The sequence below is a fragment of the Engraulis encrasicolus genome, chromosome 9, assembly GCF_034702125.1.
Source record: "Engraulis encrasicolus isolate BLACKSEA-1 chromosome 9, IST_EnEncr_1.0, whole genome shotgun sequence".
Classification (NCBI taxonomy): domain Eukaryota; kingdom Metazoa; phylum Chordata; class Actinopteri; order Clupeiformes; family Engraulidae; genus Engraulis; species Engraulis encrasicolus.
This window is the reverse complement of record NC_085865.1, coordinates 53,828,062-53,840,561: the sequence shown is the minus strand read 5'-3', so window position 1 is coordinate 53,840,561 and position 12,500 is coordinate 53,828,062. Positions and strand designations below refer to the sequence as shown.

At 43.8% G+C, this 12,500-nt stretch overlaps 1 protein-coding gene across 1 annotated transcript in view; it reads left to right on the top strand.

The window, feature by feature from the left end:
• Positions 1-12,500, top strand: part of phex (phosphate regulating endopeptidase homolog, X-linked) — a 35,504-nt gene that overhangs the window by 5,946 nt on the left and 17,058 nt on the right. Inside the window, exons 2-9 of the mRNA XM_063207419.1 lie at positions 566-619; positions 1,331-1,492; positions 2,342-2,425; positions 4,385-4,611; positions 6,632-6,700; positions 7,856-7,972; positions 9,588-9,671; positions 11,175-11,317. Of these exons, the coding sequence (XP_063063489.1) occupies positions 566-619; positions 1,331-1,492; positions 2,342-2,425; positions 4,385-4,611; positions 6,632-6,700; positions 7,856-7,972; positions 9,588-9,671; positions 11,175-11,317 (940 nt within the window). The remainder of the gene's footprint in view (positions 1-565; positions 620-1,330; positions 1,493-2,341; positions 2,426-4,384; positions 4,612-6,631; positions 6,701-7,855; positions 7,973-9,587; positions 9,672-11,174; positions 11,318-12,500) is intronic.

The following is a 12,500-nucleotide window of genomic DNA, read 5'->3' as shown; positions in this document are numbered from 1 at the left end:
GTAGGACAGTCTGTCTACATGAGCGTGTGTGTGTGTGTGTGTGTGTGTGTGTGTGTGTGTGTGTGTGTGTGTGTGTGTGTGTGTGTGTGTGTGTGTGTGTGTGTGTGTGTGTGTGTGTGTGTGTGTGTGTGTGTGTGTGTGTGTGTGTGTGTGTGAGAGTGAGTGAATGTGAAAGGCACATTAACACACCCAGACCAAAGACCTGCAGTGTGTGCCGGCCGCACGGTATTTACTGGCACAAGTTAAATAAATGCACACACACACACACACGCACACGCACACGCACACGCACACGCACACGCACACACACACACATAATAAGTAAATAAGTGAACACCACGCACACATGTTGTCTAGGAATCAGACACGTCGGGCCATCGGCAGTTCATCTCAGGCTAAGGAGCTGGAGAAGTGCCAGTCCAAACATCTTGCATTGCACGTTTGATCTGACAACATACTGTCTGACTTTTGTTAACCTCTAACTATCTTTCAAATGTGTTCTTTGTTGTCAAACTGACTGACTTTTGTTAACCTCTATCTCCCAAATGTGTTCTTCTTGTTAAAGTTTCACAGAAGAGCAAAGAGGAGTTCTGCCTGACGCCACAATGCATCGAAGCAGGTGGGTCTTCTCACCACACTTTGTAATGACTGCAAGCACAGTTCCACGCAACACACTGTATGTAACTGTCTGGGGACACAGATATGGCCTAAGGAGATGGGCTTTAGATCAGAGTGATGCAGGTTTGATGTGTGTTTTTTTAGGCGCATGCATGCGGCTCTTTAGGGTGTATGTGTGTGTACACACTGGAGCTTCTTGAGCTTAAATTGAGCTTATCACATTGGGGAGATGAAATTAGGTTGTCTGACACGGCCATGTCCTTTATAAGGACACACACAAGTTGCTTGACCGATCGTAGCATCAGAAACCTTTTTTTGAGCTTTTGCATGTGACCTCAGAATGTTGACCTGGTTACTTTTTTAACCTTGGATTGAAACCTATTCACGCCTGTACAGTATATGTCAAAAGTGAAAGCAAATTCATGGTACAGTACAACACTAGCACATGATATTACATAGCTGTTACACCATTTACTCCATTGTAGGCTACCTACCGTAAGGAGGTAGACTGTGCTGTTACTGAAAAACACTACAAACCTAACAAGAAGGCGTGACAAAGTTGATCTGACCATCGCAGAGTCAGCTGATCATAAGACAAGTACACATGTCTGCTGCAGTTACCTGTGTTGGAGGGAACCTTTGTTTTTACATTGGGCACCTGTGGCTATATGAGAAATATGCTTGATGCCCGATGCGTACTTGTGTGCCACAGCGGGCTCCGTCCTCAGCAAGATGGACCAGAGTGCGTCTCCGTGCGACGACTTCTTCCAGTACGCCTGCGGGGGCTGGATAAAGGACAACCCCATCCCAGAGGACTCCTCCAGCTATGGCATCTACCCCTGGCTCAGGCAGAACGTCGACATCAAACTAAAAGGTACATGGAAACACACAATTCGGTACCAACCATGTTTCCATGGTCCTTTGCGATGTCTGGGTAATCTCCATTGATCACCCACACAGTAGCTCCTTTCATGTCCCATGCAAGGTTAAGTAAGGAAGTGATGGGCACAGCCAAAATGCAGGTGGACGACAAAAGAGTCGGGCAACTATGATAATAATGTTGAATGGCCGCACACTTGTCCCTGTTTTGCTTTTTTATTCTTTCTTTTCTCAAGTGAACGTTTTCGAGCTACAGGCTCTTCATCCGACTTCATGAAGAGCGAGTCTGATGAAGGGCCTGTAGCTGAAAAACATTCACATGGGGAAAAGAAAGAACAGAAAAGCAAAACAGGAACAAGTGTGCGAACATTCAACTTTATTTTCATGCTAATGGAAGGGAAGAGAAATAAGTTGCTCCTACATTACAAATGTGAATATATGTGGTGGATATTAGCTTTGTGAAATATCGTCTTTACCTGCTACTTGGTAAAATTCACCAGACACTGAAGAGTAAGCTATTATTCTGTGCCCAAGAGGAAGGTGGCTAAGGCTACGTAATTTCTATCCCAAGTTCATGCACAAACTCATGCACGCACGCACGCACACACACACACACACACACACACACACACACACACACACACACACACACACACACACACACACACACACACACACACACACACACACACACACACACACACACACAGGGCATGGCAGAGGCATAGGACATAACAAGTGCCCTTAAGTCCTGGCTAAACTCCCGGCCTGCTAATCCCAAGTCAAACGCCCTAACCACTTACCCATGACTGCCAATAACTGTGTGTTTGTTACGTATGTCCAGAGCTGCTGGAGAAGCCTGTTGACGCGGGCGACATTGAAGCGGTGCAGAAGGCCAAGGTGCTGTATCGCTCATGCATGAACGAAGGTGAGTGAGGAGAAGGACACACACACACACACACACACACACACACACACACACACACACACACACACACACACACACACACACACACACACACTCACACACTGAAACAAACACAAAACAAACACATGCACACACATACAATCACACAGCTGTGAGTGAGGGAGTAGAGCACTGGAGATTCCTCTGCTGTACTGCCCTACAAGGTCAAGAGACAGTTGCACTGAAATTTGTCTGCACTGACCTTGACAGCATATTGACATTACAGAAAACACGCCTCCTACGTCTTGAGAGTACATCCATTTTACACCCCTTTGCTTTGCCACACTTATTTAGAGGTTTGTGTTTGTGTGTCAGGACTATCACAGCTACAACATAACAAAACTGCACCCAAACTGCAGAACAGAGAGGTACCGCAGGGCCTTTCTTCCCTCTGCAGTCAGACTATATAATAACACCAAGTCCCTGCGGTAGCCTTGGGGATGATGATGATGATGATGATGATGATGATGATGATGATGATGATGATGATGATGATGATGATGATGATGGTGGTGGTGGTGGTGGTGGTGGTAGTGATGGTCTTTTTAACTTTTTAACTTTTTAACTTACTTATTTATTATTGTCCTAGCACCCTCTCCTCCTTTTTATGAAGCTGCTAATGCACTTTTTACAAATGCACTTTCACTTTTACTAATGTACTTGTTGTTGTTGTTTTTAACAGAGACATTTATATTTTCCTTAACCTCTTTTTTTAACTATCCTACATATACTTTTTTAACCTCCTGGTCCTGTGTTGTTGTATGTATACTGTCTACTGTCTTTGCACAATCTGTATGTTACTGCTGCAACAAATGAATTTCCCCATGGCGGGATAATTAAAGGCATACTTACTTACTTACTTAAGTGGTCAGCAGCTTGACATAAGGACAGTATCCCCACGTCCAGGATACAGATACTGCATAAATGCCTTCGCAGGGCAGTACAGTGTCCTCTGGTGCTGGAGGGCAACAGTAGTGTTTTGGGCCAACATATTTAACAAGCCCTCCCTTTGAGTCTGCCTACCATGTACTTGAAGCAATTAGCAAGAGCCAGATGGCTGTCAGAGAAAGAGAAAGAGAGAGAGAGAGAGAGAGAAATGGGTCGCTCCAATGGTCGGGTTTTAATCATTTCCGTGTGTAGGGGGATTACCATTATTTATATCACATTTGTATACATCAAAAAATAGATGGAGAGGCATCCATATCGGGTATACATACAGTACATGTACACGGTAACTCCCAGCCCTTCCTGTGCCTCCTCTGCCAAATGAGGACATCAACCTTCTTTACTCTGTGTGTTTCGACTGACTGCTAAAGATGAGCCCCTCAGCATTTATTTTAACTTCATCTATCCTATTCTTTGAGACTAACTGTCAAAGTGAATTTCCCATGGTTGGGACAAATATGCAGTAGTAGGTAGGTGCTGAATCCCACATCAAACATAGATGACGGAAGGAAGCGAAGGAAAACACTCTTCAGCGTTTCCCAAGTTTATTCGCCCAAATAAGTTTTCGGCAGCGTGGAATAGATTAGATTATACTTTTAGATTAGATTATACTTTATTATCATGCAAGCATGAAAATTGCCTTTGGTCTCACAGGGTAAAAAACAGACAGACAGACAGACACAAATAGACAGAAAACACACATACAAATGCTGCATCCACCCCCCCTCCAACCACCCCTCCCAGCACACACATCATATGCAAGTCAGGCATTAGTTCTAAATATCTCTAGCTTTTCCATAGCTTATTGACTATGGAAATTGCATTTGGAATAAAAGAATGTTTATAAATGTTCTTCTTAGCAATGAATGATCTGTAGCGCCTCCCTGAGGGCAGCAGTTCAAACTCAGAGTGAAGAGGATGGATAGGGTCATCTAAAATGTTCGTTGTTTCCCCCCCTCTCTCTCTCTCCACAAGGCCTGCTGGAGAAGGAGGACATCAGCCCCCTCCTGAAGGTTCTGAAGCAGCCAGAGTTCCGATGGCCAGTTCTGGGTGACGCTCTGGGTTCTAGCTGGCGCTGGGATCCGGCCCAGTTCGATATGCTGCAGACGCTGGCTCAGATCCGGACGCAGCACAGCAAGTCGGTTCTCGTGCGGTTCTACGTCTCCCCGGACGACAAGAGCTCTAGCAAGTACATCATCAAGGTGAGCTGGGCGGATCTCAGTGGATCTCCATCATATATTGAATAGGTTAGGTTAGCTTAGGTTTCTTTAGTAGTCTCCACCAAGGAGACAGGGAGGTTGCAGCTTCATAAATAGACGTGAAAGGACAACACCAAAAAACAATACAGATTAAAGTAACGTTCAATCCGTTACCACTGAGAAATCCAAAACACAAGGACAGATGCAAGGCACGGGCTCAGAGTCATTAGATGTCCATCCCTCCCTCCAGCATTCCAATAGCATTACACATCTCCCTAGCCCACCCCTCCCCACAACATTACCCCATACCACAACCAAAAACACATTCATTCCATCATACATCTCTAGATTACATTCATTCCACAATTTCAGAAAAATAGTAAGAAGAAGGATAAATTGTCTTGTGCACCATTCCACCGTTGTAACAATGTAATAGTCTTTCTACTGTAGTACTACCCTACAGCATTACACAGAGCCAATCTGGTAACAGCAATTTTACAACAGGAGGCATGTATTAACAGATTACTGTAAATGTTTCAGGGTTTTTCCCCCATGTTTTCCATGTTTGTAGCTCAGAGGGGATTTGATCATTGCCTTGTTTCTGTCAAAAACTATTTTCTTACTCAGAGAAAACAGCATGCAGATCACCTATTGTGAAGTACCTGCTTATATGGTTGCCTTGAGACAATTAGTTTGATTTTTTTGCCTGTGCCCACCTCCTTCATCTTCAATTATCTCAGAAAACAGACACTTCCCAGCTATAATACATTTCTACTGACAAGCCACACAAAAAAGTGGAAAAATTAACAAGCTGTTCATGGTGTTCATTACATAATCACAGAGGTCATAGTTTGGCAGCAGGCAACAGAATCAACAGCTTGGGGTGCCCGGGTCACTAAACAAGTCCCAAAGACCAAACTTTAAACCACATTGGTGGCAATGCAGGTTTCAACACCAGTTGCTATAGTTTGCCAAGTGCAACATACTGTGGAATCAATTAATGACCTCATTCCCCTACAAAGCCCAAATGGCAGTCACCGCATAGTTGGTCCAACTTGAACATTTTGGTCCAGTTGAAAGTAGTTTCAAACACCTTCTTCAACTTGTGACTAAAAACCCCCAAACTCTTCACAGTTCTTTTATTTTCCTGTTTATATTGTATTAAGATTGTGAAGACTGTAAATTTGTAATTACTGTCACTAAAAAACACAGGACAAATTTGGCATTACTCACTGTAAAACATTGCAGCCAGGTCAACGTAAAAAAGTAAGTTGCCCTGCAGCTTTAAGTCTGTAAGCTAACTCAACTTGAGAAAGCCTCAAATTGAGTTAAGCCTCAAATCGAGTTAACTTACCAACTTGAGCCAGCAGGGCAACTTAACCTTTTTAGGCTTAACTGGCTTGCGATGTATTACAGTGCTTTAACATGTACAGTAGTTGGTCACCACAGACCTCACTCACACCAGTGTGGGTGTATTCCAGCAGCAAGAGGGAGCTGGCACCATCCACAAACCCAGTGACCACATTCATCTTTGTGTGTGTGTGTGTGTGTGTGTGTGTGTGTGTGTGTGTGTGTGTGTGTGTGTGTGTGTGTGTGTGTGTGTGTGTGTGTGTGTGTGTGTGTGTGTGTGTGTGTGTGTGTGTGTGTGTGTGTGTGTGTGTGTGTGTGTGTGTGTGTGTGTGTGTGTGTTATTGCATGTGTGTGGGTGTCTTTGTGTGCTGGCAAGGCCAGAGAGTGACCATATCCATCTTGGGTGTCAGGTCTGCAACATTGGCCTTGTTTTGTCCACTCACCCATCCATCTGTCTGTCTCTGTGTTTGTGTTGCTGTGTTTAGCTTGACCAGTGTGTGTGTTTGTGCTTGTGCGTGTGTGTGTGTGTGTGTGTGTGTGTGTGTGTGTGTGTGTGTGTGTGTGTGTGTGTGTGTGTGTGTGTGTGTGTGTGTGTGTGTGTGTGTGTGTGTGTGTGTGCGTGTGCGTGTGTATGTGTGTGTGTGTATGTGTGCGTGTGTGTGTGTGTGTTTAGCTTGACCAGGCGACACTCACCTTGCCCTCCAGAGAAGACTACATTACCAACAACACAGAGTCCCAGAGGGTGAGTAGAGTCAGCAACCAGGAACACCACACACACACACACACACACACACACACACACACACACACACACACACACACACACACACACACACACACACACACACACACACACACACACACACACACACACACACACACACACACACACACACACGCACAAACACACACACACACCACTAAGGCCCAGAGGGTGACTCAGCAACCAGAAACAAACACACACAGACACACACACAAACACACACACACACGCGCGCGCGCGCGCACACGCACACGCACACGCACACGCACACGCACACGCACACGCACACACGCACACGCACACGCACACGCACACGCACACACACTCCACTATAAACCACAAACCACCTTAAACACCACAAGCATCGTCATGGTCATGCAGGCTCAGCATTCCTGGTTAAGGATGATCGTGGTATAGGACTCTCTCTCTCTCTCTCTCTCTCTCTCTCTCTCTCTCTCTCTCTCTCTCTCTCTCTCTCTTTCTCTCAATCTTTCTTCCTCTTTATGTCTCTGTGTCTTTCTCTTTGATGCTCTTCTCTCACCCACACATCACATATGCATGTGTTCTCTCTTTCCTAAGTAATTGGAAAGCAAAAAGTAGGCGTCTGCGCCTTGACTTTGAACTGCGTGTTGCTTGGTGCGTCTGCTCACAAAAAGTTACTAAAAAGTTTCTACTGGAGACATTGAAAATGAACTATAGGCCCGAAAAGTCTGGCACTCCAGTTTGTTTCCACAGACGTCTTTTGTTCTTTTGTTTTGTTGTCTTCAGCTTGTCTACAGTATTTGCAGGCACGCACGCACGCACACACTGACACAGACACAGACACATACACACACACACACACACACACACATGCATCACCAGACACAACACACACAAGGCCATTCATCCTATTTCTTTGTTTTTCGAATCAATATTTTTGTACACTGTCCTTCAGTGTCCCTCAGCAGTCTCACCTATACTAACCAGCAGAGGTTAAAATGACTGCCCTCTTATCCCTGTCATCTGTCTCTGCCTGTTTGTCTGTATTGCCTTGTCCTTGGTGTGTGCGTGCGTGCGTGCGTGCGTGCGTGCGTGCGTGCGTGCGTGCGTGCGTGCGTGTGTGCGTGCGTGTGTGTTTGTGTGTGTGTACAGTATCGTGAGGCTCTGTTGAGTTTGATGGTGGACATGGCCGTGATGCTGGGAGCCAATCAGCAGACAGCTGAGGTCCAGATGAGGAGAGTACTGGACTTCGAGATCAAGGTGGCCCAGGTAATCATCATCACCATAATAATAATAGTTATAGTCATAATCATAATCATTATCATAATTTTAATTTCAATTTTTATTAAGGATAGCCCCTTGAGATGAATCATCTCGTTTGCAAGGGGGCCCAACGTCTCATGGCATGCCCTTTTTTGAGATAATAACATGAAATACATACTAGACAACATTTCTCCACAAAACACAAAACACATTCACACACTACACAATTAGCATTGCTTCCCAGACCAATCCCCCACATAATAACAGCAATATTGCTGGGGGCAAGCTAAATAAGAAATGAGAATAAACTGTCGAAGAACAATTACTGGGGGCAAGCAAACTAATTAATGATCTACATATGCTAAATATGTAGGAATATTAAAAGGCAGTTGAGTGTTGGCGTTTCACTACAGAAGTGGTGAAAAGCACTACAGTATGTAGGCTACAGGGTTGTTTCTGTGTTGTTGATATTGCTGCACAATGAATAGTGTTTTTTTCTCTCAGACCGAACCTGAAGACACACAACACGTTGTTTGCTCCAAGAAATAATATTTAAAAAACAGCATTCAGTGTGCAGTGTTTTCGCTGCCTTACACCTGCACCTGTATCACTGAAGGCTTGTGCACAAGGACTTTCATGTACTTTGTTGTCGATATTGCTGTTGTTGTTTTGGTGTGGTTTTGAGGATGCCGTTATTTTTGCTTTTGAAGTTCAGTTTGGCATGTGCTCAGAGCCGCCTGAACAGTGATAAACATAAAAGCTGTCTGGGGCAAAGCCGGTAAAACATAAGGGTTTTTATTTTTGTGCAGAGGGGGTCTTTATAATTGGATCTGTTCAGGGGCCCAGTCATCCCTCTGAGCCGCGCTGTTTGGGTAAAAAGTGGGCCACCACCTTGAGGCAGCATTGAGGTGTCTGAGAAATGTCACATAATATTGCACAATTTGAAAAATAAATGAATAAAGAAGCACTCTTCTGATTTGTTTTTGACGTTTTAATCGCCTCACAAACATTTCGGGCTTAGTTACACTCTTCCTCAGTGCGAAATGGAGGGTATAGGCCTGAAACGTTTGGGGTGTGCAAAATTCTCTAGCAGTTACAGGACAGACGTGGCCTAATGCTTAGGGAGGTGGTCTTAAGATAAGAAGCTTGCATGTTCCAATCTCCACACCTCCATCCATGGCTGAAGTGCTCTTGAAAAAGACACCTTAGCCCACATTACTCCAGGCACTGTAACCAATACCCTGTAAATAAAAGTAAGTTGCTTTGAATAAAAGTGAAAGCTCCTGTAAGTATAATGTAATGTGATGCAAAAGTTAAGAGGGTTTCAATCCACTCCCTTGCCCGCAAAATGCTGTTATTGTAGGCTATATAGTCATCACACATGACTAAAAATGAAATTAAATCATTCTAGTTCATGTTTGAAAATGGTACAATAGCCAACACGTTTTAGCCAATGCTTTGGAAAATAAATTTGCCTAATACCATGTTACTACTATTCCCAGTACTTCCCACATCATCAGGGATTGCAGCTGGTTATTTTGGGCTGTTGCTGTGGGCTGCTATTACCACAGTATTACCACATTAATGTTTTGGTTGTTCCTTTGGTTCCTTCCTGTCATAGATCATGATCCCCTTTGAGAACCGCACCAGTGAGAACATGTACAACAGATACAGCCTGTCCCGATGGCAGAGGACCGTCCCTGAGGTAAGATACTGTCAAGTCAGTATAGTATAGTATAGTATAGTATAGTATAGTATAGTATAGTATAGTATAGTATAGTATAGTACCGTAAATTGGCTTAGTAAAATACCTTCTTAGTATAGTCTTGTGTATAGAATAGTATAGTTTTGGCCCAACTTGGTCCCGTTTCATAGTATAGTATAAAAACGCAAAAAACTGAGTATACTAGTATAATATTGGTTTTAGGAGGTTACGTACTAGCCAAGAACGCATGTATAACAGATTACACTGCACTGTCCCATTGGCACCGTGGTTTTGGTGTAGACAGTAATACCACAACAGAGCGCAGTATAATGATAGTTTTCAGCTATAGTAAAAGTAATGAGTATAGTATAGTATAGTATAGTATAGTATATTTGCTTAGTATAGTCTTGTGTATAAATTTTCACCATAAAAAAGTATTAGTATGGTATAGTGTCATACCACTTTACCTCCAACACAGTATAGTATAGAAAGGAAACTATTAAAGTATAGTATAGTATTCTCAGTATAGTGGCATAGTTTGAATTATACTGCGTTCTGATATTGTAGGGCAGTATAGTACAGTACAGTATAGTATAGTATAGTATAGTATAGTATAGTATAGTATAGTATAGAATAGTATAGTATAGTATAGAGTATGTACAACAGATGCAGCCTGTCCCGATGGCAGTGGACCGTCCCTGAGGTAAGAAGGGGGCTCTACAGTGGTCAGTCAGTGGTCTCTTCTCTCACTGATTACTCAAGTGCACTTGAACTCCCTTATAATCACCACTGTGCCCTCACTCAGCTTACATTTTTCTCTCTAGTGAAGAATGGCATACAATCAAGGAGAGATTCCTGTGCAGGCCTATGTTTACGTTTTCATATTGTGTTAAAATTGCACTTTTATCTACCATATTTTCAATTTTCCTCAGTGTAGAAACCCCCGAAACCCCAACAACATAGGATAATGTGTAACATCTTTGTTAAACAACCAAAACTTCTGAAATCTCACCGTTCCATGGAGGGGGACTTTCATGTTGTCTGGCATAGGGGTATAGTAGTAGGCCTATAGTACAGTATAGTATAGTACAGTACAGTACAGTACAGTACAGCACAGTTCACTACACATATAGTATTGTACTGCATTGTATTGTACTGTGTTCAATATAGAAAATTTGTGTCAGCATTGAACATTTCTTCAGTCTTCTTTTTTAGTGACTTCTTTAACCCTCCCTCTCTCTCTCTTTCTCTCTCTCTCCCTCTCTCTCTCTCTCTCTCTCTCTCTCTCTCTCTCTCTCTCTCTCTCTCTCTCTCTCTCTCTCTCTCTCTCTCTCTTTCTATCTCTCTGTCTCTCTGTGTCTGTCTCTCTGTGTGTCTCTCTCTCTCTCTCTCTCTCTCTCTCTCTCTCTCTCTCTCTCTCTCTCGCCCTCTCTCTCTCTCTCTCTCTCTCTCTCTCTCTCTCTCTCTCTCTCTCTGTCTCTCTCCATGTCTGCATGTGTGTAGTTTAATTGGATGAGTTTCATCAAGGCCAGCATAGACACTAAGCAGCACCCGGACCTGTCCATCTCCTCCTCTGAGCCGGTGATCGTGCGCGCCCCACAGTACTTCAAAGACCTCTTCAAACTCATCAACGCAACAGAGCCCAGGTACTGGATTAGTGTGTGTGTGTGTGTGTGTGTGTGTGTGTGTGTGTGTGTGTGTGTGTGTGTGTGTGTGTGTGTGTGTGTGTGTGTGTGTGTGTGTGTGTGTGTGTGTGTGTGTGTGTGCGAGCGTGCGTGCACACGCAAATCCATGGGTGCCGGGCATCAGTAATGTACTCTGACGTACGTAAATCTGATATAAATAACCTCATGCATAGCATCATGCTTCACGTTTTTAATATGTAACACATAAACTAATGCAAGTTATACAATATGCACACACACACACACACACACACACACACACACACACACACACACACACACACACACACACACACACACACACACACACACACACACACACACACACACACACACACACACACACACACACACACACTGCTCCGTGTTTAGTGCAGCTCATTGTACACTCGGCCTGTGTGTCTGGTCTGGATCAGAAGGTGTTTATATTTGTGTGTGTGTGTTTGTGTGTGTGTGTGTGTGTGTGTGTGTGTGTGTGTGTGTGTGTGTGTGTGTGTGTGTGTGTGTGTGTGTGTGTGTGTGTGTGTGTGTGTGTGTCTGTGTCTGTGTGTGTGTCTGTGTGTCTGTGTGTGTGTGTGTGTGTGTGTGTGTGTGTGCGTGTGTGCGTGTGCGTGTTGTGGATACTTGTGTTTCTGCAGTTTGGAAAATGTTGCAACACTTGTGAATATGAAGTGGCTGCTAAACGCTGGACACATAACAGCGATTCACTCTTGAGTGGCTAATGAATGCTACCACTTATGACTGCGGTGGTGAATTATTTATATAATTAATTATGTGTCCTTGGTATGTGATTTCAAAGTAGTTTAGTTGATGAGCTAATTTCCCATCATTAGCATGAATGTTACGATATAGTGTTGCAAAAGCATATAAATAACAAAACAAAAGCGTGAATAGTGTTACCTTAACCAGTCAGTAACGGACTCTGCGGGTGAATTCTGCGTCACCACTCTCAACTGATTGGCGGAACAGTGAGCGAACCGAGCTAGGACGCTTCCGCCAGACCGCCAATGTGCGGAGCCAAAATCTTTGGGTGGAAGTACATAGGATGGCATCGCCAGGCTAGAGTAAAATGAGCTTATTTCCAGAAATTGTACTTTATCGCTTTAATCTTGAGGATGGCGACTGCATTTCTCCACTCTCTCGC